Source organism: Hydra vulgaris, chromosome 13 (genome assembly GCF_038396675.1).
Source record: "Hydra vulgaris chromosome 13, alternate assembly HydraT2T_AEP".
NCBI lineage: Eukaryota > Metazoa > Cnidaria > Hydrozoa > Anthoathecata > Hydridae > Hydra > Hydra vulgaris.
In genome coordinates this window covers 3,398,067-3,425,000 of record NC_088932.1, presented here as the reverse complement: position 1 = coordinate 3,425,000, position 26,934 = coordinate 3,398,067, and the positions used below count along the sequence as shown (strand labels likewise).

General features: G+C 25.2%; 1 protein-coding gene across 1 annotated transcript in view; it reads right to left on the bottom strand.

Moving 5' to 3' along the window:
• Window positions 1-26,934, bottom strand: part of LOC100200635 (DDB1- and CUL4-associated factor 11) — a 57,122-nt gene that overhangs the window by 6,373 nt on the left and 23,815 nt on the right. The window contains exons 6-17 of the mRNA XM_065816782.1: window positions 24,461-24,528; window positions 21,584-21,684; window positions 21,154-21,300; window positions 20,185-20,239; window positions 17,557-17,625; window positions 17,425-17,482; window positions 12,122-12,214; window positions 8,049-8,141; window positions 7,607-7,696; window positions 7,450-7,513; window positions 3,128-3,240; window positions 1,843-1,882 (exon numbers count right to left, since the gene is read on the bottom strand). Of these exons, the coding sequence (XP_065672854.1) occupies window positions 1,843-1,882; window positions 3,128-3,240; window positions 7,450-7,513; window positions 7,607-7,696; window positions 8,049-8,141; window positions 12,122-12,214; window positions 17,425-17,482; window positions 17,557-17,625; window positions 20,185-20,239; window positions 21,154-21,300; window positions 21,584-21,684; window positions 24,461-24,528 (991 nt within the window). The remainder of the gene's footprint in view (window positions 1-1,842; window positions 1,883-3,127; window positions 3,241-7,449; window positions 7,514-7,606; window positions 7,697-8,048; window positions 8,142-12,121; window positions 12,215-17,424; window positions 17,483-17,556; window positions 17,626-20,184; window positions 20,240-21,153; window positions 21,301-21,583; window positions 21,685-24,460; window positions 24,529-26,934) is intronic.

The window sequence follows — 26,934 nt, the reverse complement described above, 5'->3', positions numbered from 1 at the left end:
TTCTGTTACAGCTTGTGGTCCGGACAACATACCTGTTATAGTCTTACAGAGGTGTTCTCCCGAGCTGTCGCCTATACTTTCAAAACTATTTAACAAGTGCTTATCAGAGTCTCATTTTCCAGCCAGCTGGAAAGCAACATCTGTTATCCCTATTTACAAAAATTCTGAAGAGTGATATGACTTGTCTAACTACCATCCCATTAGTCTTCTTTCTATCATAAGCAAGATTTTTGAGTCTTTAATAAACAAACACCTAATCTCTCATCTTGAATCTAATAACTTACTTTCTGATCATCAATATGGATTTTGATACTCTTGTTCTACTGCTAATTTGTTAACAGTAGTAATCAATGTTTTACTATGCATTAAAGCACGTACACAAAATAAATGCGAAAGAATAAGTACATCATTGTTTTTCAGTGGTTATATTAAAATCTTTTTAATTGTTTTATTTTATTTTGTTTTCAACGTGACGTGGTTTCAAAAAAATGTGTTTTTCAATTTAACTTAAAATTAGTTTTAAAAATGACAAAAGAAGAAGACATAAGAGAAAAAAATTATGCACAAACATTTGGAAATTTCCAATAGTAGCCACAATAGGATAGCAAAAGCGTTGTAAATATATCCATTCATTCTAAGTCGTGTAATTCAACGTTTGTCTCTTACAAAATTGATCAAACGCAAATCTGGTGGTGGAAGAAAGAAGGGTTTTAAAGATATAAAACTAGTTAAAAAACTGGTTAACAGTTTGAGAATTAAACCAAGCCTTTCACTAAGGGAACGTGCAAAAATTTATGGACTTTCTCATAGTTTTGTTGTAAAAGTTCAAACAATCATCTTTTAATTTAAAACATTTTTATGACAATGTTAAAAAATGTATCAAAATTTAAAAAATTTATATAACAATGTTTTTATCTAAATAATAGTGTTTTTATAAATTATTTAACTCTAATAACAATGCTTTTATCTAAATTTATTTATATGTACTATATATTTAGATCAAAATAACAATGAAGGAAACAGTTGGGTTTAAAAGTTTATTTGAATTTAGTACAATTTTATAAAGTTAATATTTATATTTAAAGAAATAAATATATATTTATTTATAAAATTGAGGATTTAATAACTTTTATCTGTATTTATGTACATATTGGTTTTCAGTTTTTAAATATGATGTTTTTTTTCTTTTACATTTAGATATAATTTTATTAATTTTTCTATTTAGATTTATTGTATGAAATATTTATGCAACAAAGAATAAAAAATTGACCATTTATATATTTTGTTAATATGAAAATAAACTTATTCAGGGATCACCATGCCAGTTTTTATTCTCTAAATAAAAATAATGCAAAACTGTTTTACATTTCTTGAAAATTAAAAAACAAGGAAAAACCTAAGAATTAATAGGTGTCCAACAATTTATTATCAGAAACTCAAAATTGGATGTAATAAAAAAAGTATTAAGCTTAAACATAAAGCATTTTTTACCATTTACTTAAACCAGTTGGAATAAATATAGTAAGAATAAGAATATATAAAAACTATCAAAGACATAGACCTACCATGACCGGCTTTACGGCTATGGACAGCCAGTATATGATATAAAATGTCATTTAATATAATCCTTAAATGTTATTGGAGGATTATATTATATTTAGGGATTAAATATACTGCAAATTTTAAACTCCTCAGTTAACTTTTTAATGCAACAAAAGTTATTTTGTAGGTTTATTTCATGGCACTCGGATCAATGTCAAGATATTTATATTTAGAAATTTTAAGAAAAAATGAATAAAAATTATAAATTTAAATTTAAAACATAAGAAAAAAAAAACTTACTGAATAAACTTCCTGTGGCACAGCCAGTGTAAATGTATCTCTATGAATTAAAAACTAGTATATATATATATACTAATACATAATGCATTTCATTTTAAAGTTGAAAAACTTCAAGCTTTACTTTTTTTTTAAATTTTTTAAATACTTTAATATTTTTTTTAAAAAAACTTTGATTGAAAGGACATTACAATGTTAATTTTAGGAATAGTGAAGCCCCGGCATTGAAGTTCATCAATGAAAGTGAAAAAATTTTTAAATAATTTTTAAATTGGTACAAATTTATGAAACTTATTTAAAAATAAAATTCTACATTATTGTTTAAATATACCAATTATATAAATATAATTGTTTTTTGATTGCTTAAACACGCTTGATTTTAAAGACTCCTTATTTTAAAATGACATTTTCCAAAGAATATATGATATATAGAGCATATGTCAAATTAAATGTTATAAGTATATACCAAAATAATTGTTATAACAAATAAGTATTAGGCTTATAACACTTATAAGTTTCAAGGCAAACTATGTTTTTTCATAAAAAATACAGAATGAATGAAATATGAGAATTTATTTGCAACAGGTTCAATAAAAATACAGAATTTATGAATAAAACACATGAATTTATTTGCAATAATTAATTGTTAATATTTAAACCAAAATAAAAATTAAAATAATAGTAAACACCCTTATTAAATGCTCATGTTGTTATATAGTGATTGTATACATAAAATATATTTAATATATTTAATATAAAATATATTTAATATATAGTTATTGTCTATTTACAATATAGTACTATTGTACTATAAATAGACAAAAACTTTTTGACTACTGCAAATAAATTGTTGTTGAAATAAGCAAAATATTACAAGTTAAAAGTTATTACCGCCATTCTAATGATTTTTTTACCATTTAGCAGCATATAGTTTTTTACCGTTCAGCAGCAAGAATTTAAAGGAAAATAAATTTTAATTTTGTCATTTTAATTTTTTCATTTACCACATTTTTCAGCCTTATGACTCCCAAACACAAGCCTTGAAAAACAATTTTGCTACTTAAAAAACCAAGTTAAATACAGAACTACTAAGAATTTAGTTTCATACCCCTCACTTACAAAACAAGCACTCTATACAACACAACTACTTTATAACATAACAAAATATAGAAATAAAACCATTGAAAAATACTTCTACTGAAAAGTTATTTGTAAAAAGTACAGAAAGTCAATATTTTATGAAAATTAAATAATTATGTAAAAACTTAAAACCATTAAACTTAAATACCTGCCCAGTAGTAAACTCTGGTGAAAACTTAGCACGTAATAAAGTGTGAAGTACTGAATGTCCTTGATATGTCATTACAGCATCATTTGTTAGAGAACCTTTATGTCGAAGTGCTTTAAAACAAAAATATCAAAAATTATTCCTGGAATTTTTGTATACTGTAACTTGGCTTATTTATTAACATGTTTTAAATATGGGGAATTATTCAGAAAAAAAGGGTAAAATTTAGAATATATTTAGGCATTTGAAGTATGGTTGGCTAAATAACATACACACATATATATGTGTGTGTTGTAGTTTAGCAACCATATTTCAAATATCTAAATGTATTATTACATATTATATAATATACACGCACACACACACACACACACACACACACACACACACACACACACACACACACACACAAAACACACACACACACACACACACACACACACACACACACACACACACATATATATATATATACATATATATATTTATATATATATTTATATATATATACATATATATATATATATATATATATATATATATATATATATATATATATATATATATATATAAATATATATATATGTATGGATAAAATTTCAAACAATTTTATGATCAATATTTTTTAATTCAAATTATTTTAATTTGAGAGTTATTATGTAGTTTTTAAGTATATATCAAAAAAATTTGATTATACATTTTACTGAATATATCAAAAAAAATTTGTGTAGTATTCAGCTTAAATGAAGCGTAATATACAATTCTAATGCTTTGTTAGACAAAATAAATTTAAGCTGGAGGTTCTCTTTCTTTTTACAGATGTAAAAAAGATCTTGAAGACATTTGATTGTTTGTTCTGCAAAAAGATCTCACTTCTGCTACACCATGAAGCTCCTAGTGGCTGGTGAACTTTAACTCAGATAAAACTCAATTCTTTCAGCTAATTGTTTTTGTAATAATCTAGATCTTCCTATATTTATGAACAATAATGTATTAAATCAGTTATCTACCCTTCGTCTTCTAGGATTAACTCTTACTTCCAATCTTTCTTGGAAACCATATATCAAATCAGTTGCAAAATTAACCTCTGCTAATTTATTTCTTGCCATTTTTCAGGATTCTATTTCTTATCTCCATAAATCTAAAATCCGTTCTTGTATGGAATACTGTTGTCATATCTGGGATCTTTCGATGATGCCCTTTATCTTTTAGACAAGGTGTAAAAACGCCTTGTAAATGTAGTTGGGCCTGCTCTTGCAGCCAACCTACAACCATTATCACATAGTTGTAATGTTGCTTCTCTTTACCTTTTCTATAAATACTATAATGGGCACTGCTCTCTCAAAAATGAATTTTAGTAGATGGCACAAGAGATTGTGCCATCTACTAAAATTCATTTTTGTGTTTATCATTCAATTAAGTCTCATCTTTATACTCTAGTTGTTCCTAAGTGTTCCAAAAATTCTTTTTCGCCTAGTTTTTTTTCCTTGAATATTCGTTTTTTGGAACTTGCTCTCTTTATCATGTTTTCCTGATTCATATAGTTTGCAATCATTTTTGTTGCCGGTAAATCGTTATCTTACTCTATAAACTTCATCTTTTCTCTTCCAGTAACTTTTTATCGGACAAAGCTTACTTAGTTTTCGAAAAAAGATTCTTGACCGGGGTTCGGTGTTGACCAAGGATACATTTTAAGTTTATTGATAGCAAATTTCACCAAGATTTTTATGCCAAAAAAATGTATTCTTTTACTCTTACTAAATAATTTATTAGATATTTAATATTTATTTTTACACTAACTTCTAACTCTAATAGTGGCTGCTTGCAGCCTTGTTGGAAGAAATGATGTTGAAAAAAAATAAAACTTAGGGGTGAAGGGTATAGTAGGTATTTCTGCAAAAAGGGTTCAAAAAGCAACAAGAAACCAACAATATTCAAGACAAGTAAAAATGCAATGGTAAAAAAGCTTTGCAATAACAATGTATGTAAAGCTTTACACCAACTTATGTGGTGTATAAAGCTTTACATTTGTATCAAGTTGGATAGAAGGAGGACTTAAAATAGAACAATATAATTGGAAAAAACAGGGTGGTTTGATTTGTTTTCCTTTGAGGAATGGATCATAATAGAGGATTCTGTTTGTTAAAAGATTAATTTAATAAAATTGTTAATTATAATGTGAATAAAGGTTTGAATTTATTTTTTTTGTGTTTTTTTTTTTTTTTACAAAAATTTGACTGCTTTCAAACTTTCCAGCATATAAAATTGGTTTAGCTAATCATACTTTAAATACCTAAAAAAATACCTAAAAAAAATACCTAAAAAAATACCTAAAAAAATACCTAAAAAAATACCTAAAAAAATACCTAAAAAAATACCTAAAAAAATACCTAAAAAAAATACCTAAAAAAATACCTAAAAAAATACCTAAAAAAATACCTAAAAAAATACCTAAAAAAATACCTAAAAAAATACCTAAAAAAATACCTAAAAAAATACCTAAAAAAATACCTAAAAAAAATACCTAAAAAAATACCTAAAAAAATACCTAAAAAAATACCTAAAAAAATACCTAAAAAAATACCTAAAAAAATACCTAAAAAAATACCTAAAAAAATACCTAAAAAAATACCTAAAAAAATACCTAAAAAAATACCTAAAAAAATACCTAAAAAAATACCTAAAAAAATACCTAAAAAAATACCTAAAAAAATACCTAAAAAAATACCTAAAAAAATACCTAAATATATTTTTAAATACCTAACTATATTTTTAAATACCTAAATATATTTTTAAACTGAATTTAATCTAAAACAAGGAAATTATTCATTTAGTATCAGTCAATTTCAAATTTGAATTTAGTTTATTTAGTTTCAAATTTGAAAAAAATCAATAACCAGCATCAATAATTGTTGTTAAGTCATCAACTGAGACATCATCAACAGATAAGTCAAATCATCAACTGAGACATCAAATCATCAACTGAGACGTGAAAATCTAAATACTATCATCAAGAATAGAACAAAATGAAAGCAAAACTTAAGTATGAAAGAACACACTGCCATAGTTACATGACAAATCTGTGATGACTTTAAATTTATAAAATCTAAATTTTATGCACTTTTTTATTTAAATTTTACAAAAAACATATTATTATGTTTTATTATTGTTTTATTATTACATTTTGAATTAATACAATACTGATGATACAAGCAAAATGTTAAGTTTTATGAAAAAAAATTGTTTATTTAATTACGCCCATTTTTTTGTTTCAAGTTTGTCTTTTCTGAGTAGCAACATGGTTAAAAAATAGCATTATTAGTTTAATATACAGCAATATAATAATATTATTTAGCAATACCTGATTTATTAAACAAAACATAAAATATACAGCAATACAATATTATTCAGCAATACCTGATTTATTAAACAAAACATAAAATATACAGCAATACAATTATATTATTCACCAACACCTGATTTATTAAACGAAACATAAAATATACAGCAATACAATAATATTATTCAGCAATACCTGATTTATTAAACAAAACATAAAATATAAGTAGAAAATTTCTGTTATCCAACCATGCACCTCTTTTTTGTCTAACAGACTGGCATAGATGTAAGCCAGAGTTATTGTTTCTTGCCTTGAATGATGAATGATGGTCTACTCCTAAGTTTTTTGTTTTGTACCTTCTTGCTAGTGGCTATACATCACTTCTTGTTATCTCCTAATGACAGTGCAGCTCTAAAAGCTTAATGGTTCTAGAACTAGTTGTTAGTAGGTTAGGTTCTAGTTGTTAGTAAGGTTTCTTAAACTCTGTGGTAGCTCTCAAAGAGACTGATTCAATCAACAGCTGCAATGTATCAACATATAACCATGTTGCTTATATCATATATATGTCATAACTTTGTTATAAGTTTGATTTGATTAGCAGAAATAAGCTAACTGAATAACCTATTGCTTTTTATAATTGAATAAAGCTCTTTATTATTTAAAAAAAAGATGAACCAAAAAATTATCATACTGTTTCAAATATACCTTTTATAAACATTTGTGGTCTTAAAGGTTTTTATCAATTGAAACTTATCTTTTGCAAAACTACCAGACCTGAATGCCCTTTGTTGGGCTACTTTAAATTCAGCTGTTTTATTTCTGTGCTAATGCCTAAATTTCTTGTTCTAACATTGATACATTTTTTTAATATCTTTTAACAAAATAATTTAAATAGTTCATCCAAGACTCTTATCAGTAAGTGAATCAACTTTCATAGGCCAGTATCAAAAACTAACAAAACAACAATATGATGCATACTCACATCTTCTTGGAGCTTTTTCCCAGCGATAGTCCCAGCTTTGATTAGCTACCAACCGACGAAACTCCTAAAAATAAGTCAAATTAAAATAATAATTTTAACTTGAAATAAATTTAACACCCGCAAAAATTCTAAAATTCCTTTCCTCACTTTAAATTACCTTTATTGTATTTTCTGATGAAAATCGTCGACTATCCCATAATTTAATGCTCTGATCTTTAGAGTTTGTGATAAAATGTTGGCCGTCTCCCTTTAATTAAAATATAATAAACAACAAGTTCTGAAAACCTTTTTAATTTACTTTAAGCTGAAGTTTAATGATTTTTTAATTTTTATTTTATAAAATAGGTAAATGGATTTCTGAAACTTCAAAAATTGCAACATCTGAGTACTTTTATGGTTAAAATGTTATGGTTTGGAAACTACCAATTATAGATTTACCAATGATGGGTTAGAAATGATAGAGATGGTTTAGAAATGATGGAGATTTTTTTAAATGATACAATTAATGATTCTTTAATCAAAATTTTGAATAATAAATTTTAAAAATTGATAAAAATAATTTATAGAATATACTAAAACTAATTTATAAAGCAAAAAACCTTTTCACAAACATATGTGATGCCATCTGTATGACCTGCAAAACAACCTACAGGCTTTGGAGATTCCTTGCTCATTGTGCGCCTATCCCATACCTAAAAATTATATTTAAAAACAAGTAAAATTCTCAAGAAAAAGACTTTATATACCAATTAACAAATTATAATTAATTAAATTATGATATCTTTGATAATATTGCTATATATATATTCTTGTATAAATAAAAGTTCACAAATCTAAAATTTAGAAATAATTTTATAAAATATCAAAAATTAAATATTATTATTTTAAAGCACTTGACACTTGGCATGCCTAATTCTCTCATTTGTTTACTGTATCTGTCCCTGCCAGCTCTAAAAACTTTTGTCTAGTTTTTTTCCCCGCACTTTAGCCTTTGGAACACTCTCCCATCTTTATTTTTCCTGACTCATACAATCTACAACTTTTCAAGTATTCTGTCAACCGCTTTCTTGCTCAATAATTCTTTTCTTTTTTTTCTTAACTCCTAACTTGTGGTCTAGTAACTGTAGTGGTTGTTTCAGCCGTGTTGTGAATTATAATGAAAAAAAAAATTCAAACAAACAAATGTGTTTTAAGTTAAAACACAAATAAAAGAGGTTTAAGTTAATCTTGAGTTGTCCTAAGCATAAAATTCAAAATGATCGCCCCGTTTTGTTAAGAACGCAATGAATTTCATAAGATTATTGCTTTTAAGCATAACTTATTAAAAAACTAGGCTCTTATTTTAGCCCTGGAAATAAATAAAAAAATTTATATTTGTATATTACAAATTAAGGGCTGCCAAAACTAAAATGACATTTTTTACCTAAAATTTTGTTAACCTTTCTAGCCTGAATAAAAAAGCTATCAAATATTTTCATATCCTATGAATTATCTACAAATTAATATTTTCTATAAATAATTAATTAATCAAAAATTATTGTTATAATCAATTGAATAATTAAACTTAAATTATAAATAAAAAATGAAAATAGCAAATTTTGTATTTATAAATCATAACATACAAAAAATAAGTTAACAGAATTCATTAATAGGATAATTGAAAGACTTACTTCACCTAGAATTACTAGAAATATTATGTTATCTATATTTTAATAACTATGAATATTGCTATCATGAAGCTGACAGCTAATCATGAAGCAGACAGCTAATCATGAAGAAGACAGCTTATCATAAAACAGACAGCTAATCGTGAAGCAGATAGATAATCATGAAGCAGACAACTAAGTGAAGCAGACAGCTAAGTGAAGCAGACAGCTAAGTGAAGCAGACAGTGATACTGTGTGAAATTAAACCACAATAGTTGAAGAATTAATTTTAGGTTATTTTACTGATTGCTGTATTGAAATTGGTGTTTTTTATTTAGTGCCATCATTATTTTTAGAATTAAGTACCAGCTAAAATGGCTTTTAGACAAAACCTAAAACCAGGACAATGATAATGTGTCCAGTATTTGGTGCACCAGTTAACTTGTTTGATTTAGTGTTTCTGACATATAAATGTGTTATGAAATTTCATACATCGATGCATGAATTAAAGCAATCTAGCATAGCAAAAAATCAGATGTATTTGATAACTAGCAGTCAAAGTTGAATAGAGTAAAGCATTTGTACCAACATCAACTTTTTGTGTCAAAAATTTATGATACTGCAGCATGCAAGAGTGATTTTTTCATGCCATTATGACAAATTATACAAAGTACTCATAGAAGAGTAAAAGTTTCTGGCAATTTACACCATACCATTGTAGTGCATTGGTGCACCATACGATTGGTTGATAAACAACACTAAAACTACAAAAAAAGCATTAAAAAAATTAACAAAATCTAAAACAGATATTGGACCTAGAGAACAATAAAGCCAATGGATTTATTCCAAAGGAAATTATAGGAACTAGTTTACAACCTGGTCAGACAACAACAGATATTACCAACATTGAAATAATAAAGTATTATTTATAATATTGCAATAATTATTATAATTATAACATATTTTAATGTTTGCAATTTCTGTAGCAGACTGACCAGGTTGTAAACTAGTTTCTGTAATTTCCTTTGAAATAAATTCATCAAATTTTGGAATAAACCCATCAGCTTATTCATTATTAATGAATGTAATAATATTTCATGAAACAATGAATGTAATAAAATGAATGTAATAATGTTTAATAATGAATGTAATATAAATGATTGTTTCAAATATTTCATGAAATAAAAATGTATTTGATAACTTTGTTAGCAGATCACGAGGTTTGTCACCAGGCTCTGATTATATCAAGTTCTATCAAAATTTTCCTGCCTCCAAGTTACCTCAAAGTTAACCACAAGCAGAAATCCTATCAGATTTTTATTTAAAATCGAATACATCTAATACTACAGCTTAACAATAAATATTTGTTCAGTTTTGTATTTTATGTTTTATATATTAAATAAATTTGTTCAGAAATATTTACAAATATTTTGTGATGGTATCAAAAATTTATATCTTCGTGAGTAATATTGGCTGTATATATCCAACTTAACATTTTAACTATATAGTCTAATACTCTAGATACAACATAAAGAAAAAAACTATTCAATTTTGAATAAACACTATAAATAAATATTGCAATATTGATGACATTCTCGTATTGATAATGACAACTTCCTGGCTAAGTACTCTACTTGGGTATGTCTTCTGTAATTATCATTCACAACTGATCTCTCATGGAAACCATATACACAATCCCTTGCAAAATTAACATCCACTAAGACTGCTTCTTTTTACTGTGCTAGCTAATTCCTTACTCATTCAATTCTTTATTTCTATAAACTTTAACCATGTATGTAACATTGTTGTCATATTTGGACTGGTTCTTTAAACGATGCTTTTTTTCTTTAAGACAAGATTCTAAATATGATAATAAAATTAGCTGGACCTACTCTAGCTGGCTGGCTTGAGCTTACACCCCATCATTGTAAGGACTTCTTTTGTTTTTTATAAGTACTACCATGTTCGCGTTTCAAGTGAGCTATCATTTCTTCATCAACCAAAACCTAAACTCATGTAACTCATCATTCATCAAAATTTGCATACTTAAACTGTAAATGTTCCTTTATGCTCTAAAAAATTCTATTCAACCAGTTTTTTTTCATGCACACCAATGCTGTGATATTCCTATCTTCTATCTTCATATGTTCCTATACTTGATCCGAGATATTTCTATATCCTATCTTCATGTTTTCCTGACTCAAACAATTTACAATTTTTAACTTTTAAACTGTTCTTGACCTTCGACTCTCTTCTTTGCTTTTTGTTAGTTCTCAACTTAAACAGCGGTTGCTTGTAGCTTTGTAGAAAGTTTGTAGCTTTGTAGAAAGTTTGTAGCTTTGTAGAAAGTTTGTAGCTTTGTAGAAATTTGTAGCTTTGTAGAAAGTTAGCTTGTTAAAAAAACTGTGGTCAATTATTTTTAACTTAAATAATAATTATGTGGTTTTCTTTTATAGTAGTTAATGCTTGGTTCACCATCACAAGATACCCCCTTTCAAAACTGTTATTAGTTTACATAAATAATTTATAAAGTCTTGAACATAATAATGTTCAAGACTTTATAATTTAATTTATTTAATTTGTCTAATATATTTAATTTAATTTATTTAATTTATCTAATATATTTAATTTAATTTATTTAATTTATTTAATTTTGTTCAAGACTTTATAATTTAAGACTTTATAATTTATAACGTTTACAATTTATTCATAAATGTTTAACAATATATATTTAGTAATAATCAATATTAAATAATAATCAATGTTTAAAACTTATGTAAAAAAAGTTAAATTTAAAAAATGCATATCATGAAAAAATGTAGGTAATTTTAAAATAAGAATTATGATCAAATATTATAAAACTTTTTTAAAAAATTTTAAATTTCTTTTAAAAGAAATTGAAAATGAACAAAATTTTTGTTGATCTGAATTTTTTTTTTTGTTCTTTATTTTAGGTTTTAATTATTTTTTAGTTTGAAAAAATATATAAAATTACTTTGAGAAGTTCAAACTATAAATAAAGTTACTTTACAAATCCCATCATCTCCACCTGATATTAGAATAGAAGAAGAGTTATTTGAAAACCGTACAGCATTTACATCATCATCATGAGCTAGTACCTAAAAAAGATTTATAAATATTTACACTTATCAAAAAAAAAAAATATTTGTACTTGTTGAAATAATGAAAAAAATTATAAACATTTTTCTCAAAAGCTCAAAAACCATAAAACATTCAAAATATGAGATAACATTTAAAATAGCCAATGAAATGCCATTACTGATATATTATACAAAATGATTTTATCTTAATTTTAAAAAAAAAAGATTTCAATTAAAAAAAAAAATTTTCATTCAATTTTTTTATTTATTTAAATATATTTATATTTGATATTTTTTAGATACTTTTAAAATCAACGGAAAACAAACAAATTACATCTGACAATAAAGTCAACCAAATGGGTATTTTTTTCATAAAGTTTTCAAATTCTATTTTTGAAACTAAGATTTAACACAAAAAAAAAACTTTCACCTAAAGTTAGAAATATTAAAAAAAATAACAAAACATTTCAAAACCACTTCTTTGACCACAAATAAATTCATTTTATTATTTAACTTCATTAATTAATTTTATTATTTTTACAAATTTTCCATTTTTAATTTGAGTATTCACTTTAAATTGATATTTACTTTGAAATTTTCATCTTAATCTGACATTTACTTTGGAATGTCTGATTTTAACTTCAGAATAGTTGGACATTTACTTTAGAAAACATTTTCAACATAACTCCCAGATGCACTTATAAGGAGATCGGGTAATGAAATCATTTTTAAGATCTTTAACTTACTCAACCATGACCACCATTATGACTAATTGTAATTGAGTTACCATAATTTACCATACTTGAAAAAAAGAACTTTTTTTTTAATTAATTTTTTTTTTTTTATGAACTTTATAAAGTTATAGCTTTGTATAGTTTAAAACTCAAACAAACTGTTAAGAATCTGATTAGAATGTAAAATGTAAAACCTGTTTCGAATATAAAACGATTTTATAGAAAAAAAACTTCCATAAATGAGAATGTGAAGGAATTGAAGAATGAAAAAGAAGGCTCTCACTTATTTATTCATCATTCATTCATTAATCATTGTTCTTATATTTATTAAACAGATTCACTTCCATTACATTGTTGCCTAAAATTTCTTATTATAAAATGTATAAAAATTCCACAAATTAAATAAACCAATTATCGACTACATTAACAACACAACTCTCTGTTAACTACCAACTTATATAGTGGTTGCTTATAGTGATTGTTTTAAATAGTGGTTGATTGCTTGTTAATATCAACCTTTTTAAAGAAACTTTTTTTTTTTTTTTTAATAAAATTTATTTACATTAATGTTACTTTTTTACATAATATTCTTGAGTATTTTAGATCTTTTTGGACAATGTTTAATTAACAACTAAACAACCTGCAATATGATACTAATTTAGTATTATAATTAGATTTTGTACTACCAGTACAATTGCAACTAAAAGCAATGCATTGACAACAGTAATATGATTATTCAATTTTAAATATAATATCTCTTAAAATATTTCTTTAAAACTTATCCTTCTTAATTGAAATATTTACTAAAAACATTCCAGCAACAATTATTTTACTTAACCCAAATATGAAAAGTTTAAAACAACCTAAAATGAAGACCTCATAAGTTTGATAAAACTTGATTGATTAAAAAATGACCAACATTTTTTTTCTATTGTTACCACTTCGTTTTTATGGCAAAATATTTTCAAATTTTTTGAACTTTGTAATAAACAAAAAAAAATTAATTATAAAAAATTTTGTCAAATAATATACAAATATTTTAAGTTCCTGCTTGAACTTAATAAAAACAAACTTATTGAATTATAAATTCAATTTCAATCAAACACATGGACTGAAATGTAGTGCATATATAGAATTTATGTTTTGAAAGGCAACACTGGTGATTTATTTGTTACTAATATATATACAGGATGTGCATTTCAATATATACAGAATGTGCATTTCAATATAAACTACTGTTATTTTTGTTGTATCAATTAAAATACAAAATAAAAGTTAAAGCATATTAAAGTTAAATAAATCATAATAAAAAATCTAAAATTATTAATATATTTTCAGAAATAAACTTTTTGTTCAAAAAGAAATAAAGCAAAAAAAAAAAAGTTAGTGAAAGTCCTCTAAAGACCATTTTCACTTGCAAAAAACAAGCAAAAAAAAAACAAAATAGAAAAGTCAGTAGAAGTCATTCAAAACCTTTCTTGCTTGCAAAGGAGCAAGCAAAAAAAGGTGTTGTTGTTTTTGTTTTTTTGTTTGTTTTTAAATTTTAATAAAATATTTATAAAATAATATTTTGCAAATATTATGTACATATTTTATTAAATTAAAATATTAAACTTATTTTGGGAAACTTGTTATAAAGAAAATAAAAAGTTTAATTACTTTCGATCTTTTATTTTCTGTAATGAGGTATGAACATGAAAACTTCTTTAGGTAATTTAGTTTTATAAAAGTAATTATTCAATAAATTTTTATTATTTTACATAACAATGATTTATAATATTAAACAATTGATAAAAAGTCTTTGCTTAAAACAATATAAAGAAACAATTAACACGTTCGCTGCCAACTACGAGTATACTCGTAATGCTTATTTTTTGTCAGTTATATTCAGAATAAAAAATAATATAGAATTATTTTCCATAAAAAATATTTTATTTATTGAAATTTTGATATCTAGCCTTGGCAATAAGAATGAAAGCCTTGGCAAAAATTAATCATTGCAGGCTTTATGGCTCGGCAAAGAAATAAAGCATAATTTAAAATATCTCGGCAGCAAACGTGTTAAAAAAAACTCGCAATTTGATAAGTTCCTATTTAAATACAACAACTGTATTCAAATAAACATAAATCTTGACAAACAAGGCTACTGTGCAAGGAAACAAATTTAGTTGTTTACTCTATATATAATGTAACTTTTCTTACTATTAGAAAATTTTTGTAGAGTTTGGCACCCACAGGGTGCTATAAAATAAAAAAATTTTGTTCAGCAAATTCCATACTTCTAGTTCATTATGTCAATTTTTTAAAATTCTTAGCACATCGAGATTTGATTTTTTGTAGCTAACTTTTTCAACATTTTCTGATGCCTCTGTTTAAATATTTGTGAACAAGTATATTGATATGAGTGTTAATTATACCTCTTAAAAAACAAATTGTTGTTAATAACATATCTAAAAAACTTTAGACTGAGTAGAATAAGTTTTAAACAAACATAATTTAACAGTTATGCTGCCAAATCTAAATTAAGTAACAATTAGCTCTGAAGTAAAAAAACTAATTTGATTCAAAATATCGATGTTGTCATTATATACAGTGGATATATCGCAACCTAAATATTTCAAATATATGATAGCAAAGCTAAATTGATTAACATACAGTAGAAAACTAGAAAACCATCTGAAGCAGTAGTATGCCACAAATATTAGAACATATGATTTATATAAAATATGAATAGCATGAAATATATAAAGTATACATAAGCAAAATACATGATTAATTTTAACCTAGTTTTATACATGATTAGTTTTTTAACCTAGTTTTAGCTAAGCTTAAGTCAGAGTATAAAATAAATGCTGTGAAGATATCAGCAGTAAACCATTATTAACATGCATACTATATAATAGCTTAAAAGAATCTTTCCATATATTAGCAACTGACCAATTACACCCCCTATAGTAGTTCTACTACATGCCATTTTACTGCTGGACATATTTTTATATATTTTTCCAGAAACTGTTACATTTTTTTTTTAATTCATAAAAATCTTTTTCTAATTCATCATAGCACATCATTTCTTCATTAGTTCTATAGTTTCTCAGATTTTCAGCCAGAACAATTAACATGGAGTTCCAGACTGAAAGATGAATGTTTCAAATAAAGTCTTTAACTTTCCACCTTTCATGGCCACACAGTGATAAGTACTTGATTGTCATTTCGACTGAGTCAAGTCATGAAGACATTGGCACAGCAAACACCATTTACTAATGAAATGTATGTTTTAGTCAATTTTGAAACAGCTTTGTAGAATTAGTAGACTTTTTTTCTACACTAGTGCTATTGGCTGCTTTCTGGTATTAGCAGAACATCCCAAACCTTCAACAACATTAACAAAAGGCTTTATCAGGGATTTGCACTAGCCAGCTATATATTAGCAGCCTTGAGCAGACCAGACAATTTATGTCTTGTCTGACAGCACATGCTTCATTTTAAGTTTTAACTATGAAATTACTTAAAAGTGCATAAGTCTTGCATTTCTTTCAATAGTGCAGGCACATCACAGTGAGTTGCACCAATTGATGGCAATCAAAGTAATATGAAAGTATAGTAGACAGATATTGGCGTTGCATGTAGCATAGCAGACAATCTTCCATGGTTTTAACTAGTATCATCCTTTTATCTCGAACATTCTGCATTGAACACACTAATTTAGAGCCAATTGAGAAGCAGTAACCACATCACTTTTATAAAAGTTAGCACACAATTTTCTAATAACGTTAGCGCAAAAAAGTCAGTCCAACACACTCCTGTTGAACAACATAGTTGACAAGTACTTTTTTTATTACTGAGTTCCTTTTATGAGATTTTATCAAATTTTATAGAAACTTTATGCACGAAATACCTGCTTACTTATTATAACAAATTAGATAAAGATTACAATACTATAATTTACCTTTGAATACAATAATTTGATATCAATACTATTTTTGACAATATAATATTGACAAAATTTTGTCTTTTTAATTTAGTTTTTAGCATTTTGCCACACTGATGCTAACAGCAACAAAGTTTTTAAAATCTTAATAAAATCAAGAAATATAGAGAAGAATCTTAATAAAATCAAGAAATATAGAGTAGAATCTTAATAAAATCAAGAAATATAGAGTAGAATCTTAATAAAATCGACAGCAACCGAAAAAAAAAAGTAAATTAATAGCAATAAAGTAAAAAATAAATGTGCATTTTTAGGGGCTATTCTAGACCATTTTTGACAGCATCAACCGTATTTGGGCACTGATTTAAACCGTATTTGGGCACCCAAATACAAAAAAAACAATATTTGTTTTTACAACAAATATTGTCACAAAAAAACGCAGATTTTCCGCTAAATTTCTCTGTGACAGGAAGAGTACCGGCGGCGGTACTCTTCCTGTCACAGAGATTTCTGTAAATTTTTAACCTAGAATAGCCCCTGATTATGGAAAAAAGTTAACCTACCCTTGTTGTTCTCCTATCACTACTTATGTCATATATATAAAAACATCGATCGCTGCCACTAAAAAATTTACCAATAAAAATTCAGCTAAAAAAATAAAACGAAACCATTAAAATAATAAGTAAAAAAATTACCCAGCCAAAATTTCTTTGCTGTCTTGAGAAAAGCATACAGAAAAAGCACAAAACCTACTTTCTTGAGGTCTAAAAATAATACATATATACAACAAATAAAAATTACATATATAACAAGCCTTCCCAGGAAGCGCGTGCAGTCGCACGCCTTGTACGCCCATGTTTAAAGTAATTGTTTTAGACAACTTGACCACATTTTTATATAGTAAGCACTTTAAGAATTCATGGCAAAATAAAGCTATAATAAAATAAAGAATAAATATATTCAACAATAATCAACAATAATCGATGAAAAGAGCTGAAGACTATACAAATAGAAAATCTAAATAAATTAGGCTAAAAAAAATTTAATGATAAAAAAAAAAATTGTTGTCAAAAAAATAATATACCTAAATACTAACTTTTTTTTTTTTCTTATTTTGATATACAATTTTTTTGCGACTTTTTTTAGTCAGTATATAAAGGAAAAACTTTATAAATTACGCTAGAACTCCATTTAATTTTTAAATTTGTTTATCAAATGTCTTTGCTAAACTTTACTGTTTTTATCAATGCAGAGGAAAGTGAGAAAACTAATTGCTATTTATTTGTAAAAAAAAAAATTTTTTTATAACAAGTTTTTTATGTAAAAAAATGAGACGATGCTGCAAAATTTTCTGGTCTAGTGCATCGTTAACTTACTGAACTTTCTTAACAAAATTTTTAGGAGCCTTTTTAAAACTTTTTTAAGCTTTTAAATACAGTTTTTTTAACAGAGTAATCGTTATGTTCATTATTTCTAGTGATTTGTATTAACATTGGAAATTTAGCAATGTAAAAGAAGCAATTTCAGACATGCATAAAATGCGGTAAATACATTTATTACAGAAACTATTTTGTTCTTTTATTTAACTTATTCTGTCATTAACAAAATTTATTAATCAAATAATATTGTTTACAAATAAATAACAATTTATTTCATTATTTTCCTATTATATAAGTATTGAAAAAAATGTCTAATATAGCAAAAACTTTTTAAAAGCAAAAAGACAATAAAATAAAAAAAAAATAAAAAGACAATAAAACATATAAATGAATAAGCGTAATAAACAAATAAACGTAAGAAAAAAAATTAACAAAATCTCTAATAGTTCCAGCGTTCATAGCAAATTAGTTTCTTAATTATATGAACTAATAAAAATCGTGAATAAATAGCATATCAAAACTTTCAACTGTTGTTATATCGTTATAAAAGATTATGTTTTTTTCAACAACAACTATAAAAATAAGAATACAAAAGTTGTATAAAAATTTTATTAAATTTTTTTAATTTTTTTATTTATTTATTAAATTTTCTAGTTTATTTAATTAAACTTGATATTTCATTAAAATTTTGTTTCCTTTTTTAAGCTTTTTTTATTTTCCTAAGATTATATAAGTTCAGCTTTTTGCCGCAAATTATTGAAACGCTTTATAAGTTAAAAGATACAAACTGTCGTGGTCAGTTAGTCTAAAAAAATTACTTTAAGGGCGGACGTGCAAGGCTAAATGTCAAATCAAGCAAAAATGTCAAGTCAAACAAGAATGAGTTTTGGTTGATGGAACTAGAGAAGATAGTTCATTTGAGCAGTAACCATGATATAATTTGTAGATAAGAAAAAAAGATGCAAACTTAAGACGATGGAACCAGTGGCTCAAGCTTGGCCGAAAAACAAGGTTGAACTACATTTACAATATGTTTTTAGACCTTGCCTTGAAGAGAAAGAGCATTATTAGAAGATCCAGCCCAAATATGACAAAAGTATTCCATACAGGGATGGATAAGGGATTTGTAGAGATTGATAATGGAGTCAGAAGAAAATGGCAAGCACAATAAAAACCTTAGCAGATTCTAACCATGCAATGTATTGTATACATGATTTCCATGAGAGGTCAAGAGTGACTGATAATCCAAAAAGACGTAAAGTATAGAACTCAATGAGCATGTTGTCATCATCAATATAGGAATGTCAAAAAAACTGCATTTTATTGGAATTAAAATTTACAAGCTACTGTAAGCTTCAAGCTGTTACAGAAGAGAGATTAGGTTAAGTCGTCAGCAAATAGAGCCACTTTAGATGCACGATTGTCAGGAAGACCAATAATGTAGATAAGAAACAATACATAATGAAGGATTGAACCCTAGAGTAATAAATACTTTTCAGTTGCAAAAAACAACAAATTGACTCATTAGCATCATTAATGGTCATTAGTGGTCATTAGTGGTTATTAGTGGTCATTTCTTGAAGAATTCTTTTTGTAGGATTAAAAAGGATTGAAATGTCACAAAAATTATAACAGTTTTTTTGCAAAAACATGAAACAATCTCGAAAAACCTTATAACAAGTTTTTTTTTGCTATGAACTTACAAAACTCAATGACCAACACTTATATTAATAAACTATAAATGACTAACTGTGATAAATAATTATGAACAAATGATTGACGTTTACATTATAACCAAACCTACAGTATCCATGTTTGCATTTCTCAGTAAAGCATTTTCAAGGTTGAAACACAAAGTAATAATTGATATTATTAATAACAATGATATCTAAAACTAATCAAAATAATATATTTTCTCTATTTATAAAAAAAATTTTAACAAACTTTAAATCAAGAGCCAGATGTGTCTCATAACCTCCGTAAACATTGCATAGGTGAACTAAAAAAAGTGAACAAAAAATCTTTAATAAATTCAAACAACCAAGAAACTTAAAGCAATAAACGGCTGTAGAGAAAACCTGTATTAACATTAAACAAACATTTTAAAGAAAAATATAAAAAAAAAATTCTTTGAAATGTTGTCTAGTAGTTACATTTAAATTACTTTGTTTCTTAAATGATGTGTTTGAATTAAAAGATTAAATGTTTGATGATAGATTAAATGATGCAGGATTAGATAATGAAGGGATAAGGAGGCTTTAAAATGATCAATAAAAGTTATTTTATCACCCAACAGTTTATGAAAGAAAAATTGAATTCAATAAAAACAAGATAAAAGTATTTAGAAATTTACTGTTAATATGGCTACTAGTTTCTTTTAGATATTTTAAGGATAAATATTTGTTTATACAATTTTTTTTAAACATTTATTTACATTTATTTATATTTTTTCAGTAAAAGTTTTATGAAAAAAAAATAGTTAAAAATGGCTACTAGATTTTCTTGAGTATGTAGAATTAATTAAACAACATTTTCCTGGCTGTAACAAACCCTGGTTATGAAATTTTGTATGGCTTCTGATAATTTATTTAGGCTCTACTATTTTTTGTAGTTACTCCTATTTCATATAGAATATGTTTTCTTGCTCCAATAACCAAAACACCTGCATGACAACAGTAATTGTTTCTTCTTTTAAAAAAATAAATTTCTAGTTTTCCTCAAATATTAATGATTAGAAATTATATTCTGTCTTAATGTTTTTCTGAGTTTACAATTAATTGTTTTCCTTCTATCAATGTCTTACTCTTTAATTTTTTTCAATTCCTAACAGCGGTTGTGTACAACCTTATTGGATATTCATTTATTAAAAATAAAGAAACAAAAACAAAAAACCCAAATACACAAATAACATACCATACTCAGACCAACTAGAATAAATGATATAGTTCTGATCAGGACTGTAAGAAGCATCAACAATACTCCATCCTACATCTTTTGCTATTATATCATGAAACATTTTGAACTTTCCATTTGTAGTATCATACAAACGTATATGTTGATCTAATATTAAAAATAAGAAAACAATGTTGTTTCCCTTGAGAGAAAGTGGCAAGAATAAGAAAAGATTTCTGCAAGATTTAATATTAACTATGAATGTTATCAAACACAAATATAAATAAAATTACAAAAAAAGTACAAAATCAAACATATAGCACATAAATGGTTTTTATTTAAAAAGAATCATATGTATCTGAACACAACATGTGCTTTAACAAGGGTATACCATTAAGTTATTAATATACAAAAAAAAAAAACAAGTTTATTTTAAGATAAAAGTCTGGACCTTGACAAGCTGACATAAAAACATTCCCATCCGAAGAATATAAACCACAAAATGCTTTTGATCTGTACTTTGCAACAACTTTACAGACATTTGGAAGGTAACTATGCAAATATTAAAGTTAACTATGCAAATATAAAAAAATTAAATTTAACTCTGCAAAGATAAATAAAAGTTTAAGTTTTTTTACATTTATTTATTTATATAAAATAATTAAAAACAATTTTTTTTTTTATTGAGAGCACTATTATACGCACAAGAGTTTTTGTATAACTATTATTACCAACACAAAAATTTTTTAAAGCATTAGAAACCAAGTTTTTTCTTTTTTTTCTCTTAATTATTAAAAAGCAAATATAAAAAACAGTTTTGACTTAAGTCAGAAAAAAAAACAGAATATTAATCTCTTAAACTTGTAAAATTTAATGCTTTTGTTAAAAAAAAAGAAATTTTAGGAGAGATAGAGAAAGAGAGCCTGTTTAAGTATCTGCTGTCTTTAACACCTTCCCTTGTGCGCATTTGTATATATTTGGGTAAGTCGTCCTCCTCCCAAACCTGCATAGGTAATTTATGAAGGACCCCTAAGTATAATATTCCTTCAAGAATTAAATTATAAGGAAATCTTTTTCAAATACTGGATTTACATTTCAGGCCTTGTTATGAGATTTTATTGTGTAACGAAAACTTGTAACGTTAATAAATTTTAATGCAGTTTTTTTGCTAAAACCTCTAACTAAAAAATTTCTAAAAACCTTATTACAAGCATTATTTTGAACTGACAAAACAAAGCAAAAAAAATAGATAAATGAATCAAATAAATAATTAAGTAAATAATTAATAAATATAAGTAAATAATTAAAAAAAAAAAGTTTTTTAATTATTTACTTATATTGTTAAGTTAAGTTATTAGCCTATTTTAAAGTACTGCACATTGTAATTAAATTTAAATATTGTAATTAAATTTAATTTTAAACCACATTAAAAATCATTTGAAGTAATATAAAAAAATTATTGATAAAATCTAATTGTGGTATTTTAAAAAAATTATATTTCCTTTTAATTTATTTTTCAAAACAATCTTATTCTGAACATTATCTTTTGTTTCTTTATCACAAATTATTTATGTTTTATTTACTATTTCCTTTAAAACTATATTTAAATTTTTAAAATCATATTTAATTCTAAGTCTTTTAAAAAATAAAATTTTAATAATCACAGTTGTGGTTAAATGCTTTTTTTAACGATGTAATATTTTCTGAATAAATGTCACAAACTAAAGCCGTTATGTGAATATTAAGAGACGTATTTGTAATTGAAGGAACAAAATTTAATTCTAAACTTATACTAGTGTAAACAAAATATTTGGTTTTAAAGTAATTATAAGTACAACATAATAGTATAATAAATAAGTACAACATAATAATATAACAAAATTAAATGATAATTTAAATAGTTCAGAATAAAAAAGGCTGAACAAAAAAAGGCATGTTTATTTTTAATGTAAAATGCGAACTGCGTACAACTGCGTAAACAATTGCTGCGTAAACACTTCTTAACAAGACCTGAGATTTCATCAACAACTTTTGCTATTTGTTTAAATAATTTTTAACACGATTTAAATTTATATTTAATTACTCTGCAGTGTTTTAAAATACCCTAATGATGCAATTTAACTTTTAACAATGTAAATATCAAAGCTAAATTAAAGCTACATTTATTAGCGTTAAGCTTTTTTGTTACGCAACGGAATCTTAAACATAAATCAACTGAGAAATTGAATTCTGATGCAACAAAGTCTCAAACATAAAGCAACTGAGAACTTGAATTGTTACGCAACGAAGTCTCAAACATAAAGCAACTGAGAACTTGAATTTGGGCAGGTAAAATCTAGATATGCAGGACATTTTTTATGGCAAAAAAAAATTTATATTCTTATTTTATTTTCTTCATTGGCAAAGTTCGCCAAAAAACAACTGCAACGCTCCTTAGGAGCAGTGTAAAAAATCAGTCTTTAGCAAATATCATCAAAGTCCAGGCTCTGATTATTATTAGAGATGAAAGCAAAAAAAAATATTAACTTTATGATCTTTTGTTTCAGCTGTCATTTGAGCCAAAAAAATCAGCACGTATTAAATGTTTAGAATGTAACAATATACAAATATGTGAGCATTTAGTGACTGGGCACACCAGAAACGACATGTGTAGGACTGTTGCGCTATTTGAGAACATGACACATTGCCACACTTGAACTTTCCAATACTTGTAATCTTTTCAAAATTTGAGACAATTACAATTACTTTTTTGAGAAAGATGTGGCTTTAAAGTAGAACAAGATGATCAAAGATTTAATAATCTTAAAGGGTAACTTCAAGCTGTATGGGCACTAACATTTACACTCCACAGGATAATCCACAGGATTTTCTTGGTGTCATCTGTTGGCATCTGATGATTGGCATCTGATGCACTGAATATTAACAGGCATCTTTAAAGGAGATTTTGTTCAGAATCAACGTTCAGATTTAAAATCTTTTCGACCTTGACTTTACAAATACAAATAGCTTTGCATACTAGCATTAAATAAAGTGGTATTGATGATATAGTACTGAAAAGCTTAAGTAAAGGCTTAAGTGCATGCATCAATTAAGGGTTGGGTCAGGTACTAGCAAGATATGAAGGACTTTTATCATAGCTAAAAAAATTTGTTTGAATAACTATTGTTCATTTTTTGCTTCTTTTTCTGAAAAAACATTTAAAATTTTAAAACTTTAAGTGTGAAAAATTTCTTAGGACAGTGTAAACCTAAAGCAGCAAAAGAAAGTAAATAAAAAGTAAAGAATATAAAATTAGCTCAATAAAAATAAACAAAATAAAAAAAAATACCTTTTAGAACAAACTGCTTGATCAGATAATAAAAAATGACTTCTTTTTTTCAAACAACCACTCTCTCTCTTAAAAAAATTAAAAAATGCCAGATGTTACCATATTTTTCACATGATTGAAATTTAAGCCAAATGCTGCTTGTTACATTTTTCAGCAATTAAATGTTCAATAGTTAAATAATTTTTTTTCAATTTATCATAAATTTATCTAAACATATTGCAATTTTGAAATTTTAAAATTGTTTGCAAAAAGCACTTATTCTATCATAATTTAGTTCTCAGAACTTACTGTTTAAAGTTTGTTTTGTATTGTTGAGGCCCAAATTGCTTATACCAAAACATTTATAATAAAAACAAAACACGTTTTTAAACTTAGTGCATTAATAAAGTTCAAGATGGTCATTTTCATTTATCAAAAGTTATCCTATTTTATCCTTTAAAGTGTTCACATTTTGGTCGCTTTAAATTATTTACATTTTGGTTCTAGTATAAAACTATGTGTTTTTTTAACTACGTTGTTTATGAATATTTTTTAACTTTTCTGGTGTTTTTTTATTAGCTTTGGAATAATGGAAGAAATAATTTTGATATTGATATAGATCAATAACTTTTATTTTATTTTTGTTGTTAGAGAAAAGCTAAAATAAAATGTTTGAGAGATTTCAAGTTGTTAAAAGATTTCAAGTTGTTAAAAGATTTCAAGTTGTTAAAAGATTTCAAGTTGTTAAAAGATTTCAAGTTGTTAAAAGATTTCAAGTTGTTAAAAGATTTCAAGTTGTTAAAAGATTTCAAGTTGTTAAAAGATTTCAAGTTGTTAAAAGATTTCAAGTTGTTAAAAGATTTCAAGTTGTTAAAAGATTTCAAGTTGTTAAAAGATTTCAAGTTGTTAAAAGATTTCAAGTTGTTAAAAGATTTCAAGTTGTTAAAAGATTTCAAGTTGTTAAAAGATTTCAAGTTGTTAAAAGATTTCAAGTTGTTAAAAGATTTCAAGTTGTTAAAAGATTTCAAGTTGTTAAAAGATTTCAAGTTGTTAAAAGATTTCAAGTTGTTAAAAGATTTCAAGTTGTTAAAAGATTTCAAGTTGTTAAAAGATTTCAAGTTGTTAAAAGATTTCAAGTTGTTAAAAGATTTCAAGTTGTTAAAAGATTTCAAGTTGTTAAAAGATTTCAAGTTGTTAAAAGATTTCAAGTTGTTAAAAGATTTCAAGTTGTTAAAAGATTTCAAGTTGTTAAAAGATTTCAAGTTGTTAAAAGATTTCAAGTTGTTAAAAGATTTCAAGTTGTTAAAAGATTTCAAGTTGTTAAAAGATTTCAAGTTGTTAAAAGATTTCAAGTTGTTAAAAGATTTCAAGTTGTTAAAAGATTTCAAGTTGTTAAAAGATTTCAAGTTGTTAAAAGATTTCAAGTTGTTAAAAGATTTCAAGTTGTTAAAAGATTTCAAGTTGTTAAAAGATTTCAAGTTGTTAAAAGATTTCAAGTTGTTAAAAGATTTCAAGTTGTTAAAAGATTTCAAGTTGTTAAAAGATTTCAAGTTGTTAAAAGATTTCAAGTTGTTAAAAGATTTCAAGTTGTTAAAAGATTTCAAGTTGTTAAAAGATTTCAAGTTGTTAAAAGATTTCAAGTTGTTAAAAGATTTCAAGTTGTTAAAAGATTTCAAGTTGTTAAAAGATTTCAAGTTGTTAAAAGATTTCAAGTTGTTAAAAGATTTCAAGTTGTTAAAAGATTTCAAGTTGTTAAAAGATTTCAAGTTGTTAAAAGATTTCAAGTTGTTAAAAGATTTCAAGTTGTTAAAAGATTTCAAGTTGTTAAAAGATTTCAAGTTGTTAAAAGATTTCAAGTTGTTAAAAGATTTCAAGTTGTTAAAAGATTTCAAGTTGTTAAAAGATTTCAAGTTGTTAAAAGATTTCAAGTTGTTAAAAGATTTCAAGTTGTTAAAAGATTTCAAGTTGTTAAAAGATTTCAAGTTGTTAAAAGATTTCAAGTTGTTAAAAGATTTCAAGTTGTTAAAAGATTTCAAGTTGTTAAAAGATTTCAAGTTGTTAAAAGATTTCAAGTTGTTAAAAGATTTCAAGTTGTTAAAAGATTTCAAGTTGTTAAAAGATTTCAAGTTGTTAAAAGATTTCAAGTTGTTAAAAGATTTCAAGTTGTTAAAAGATTTCAAGTTGTTAAAAGATTTCAAGTTGTTAAAAGATTTCAAGTTGTTAAAAGATTTCAAGTTGTTAAAAGATTTCAAGTTGTTAAAAGATTTCAAGTTGTTAAAAGATTTCAAGTTGTTAAAAGATTTCAAGTTGTTAAAAGATTTCAAGTTGTTAAAAGATTTCAAGTTGTTAAAAGATTTCAAGTTGTTAAAAGATTTCAAGTTGTTAAAAGATTTCAAGTTGTTAAAAGATTTCAAGTTGTTAAAAGATTTCAAGTTGTTAAAAGATTTCAAGTTGTTAAAAGATTTCAAGTTGTTAAAAGATTTCAAGTTGTTAAA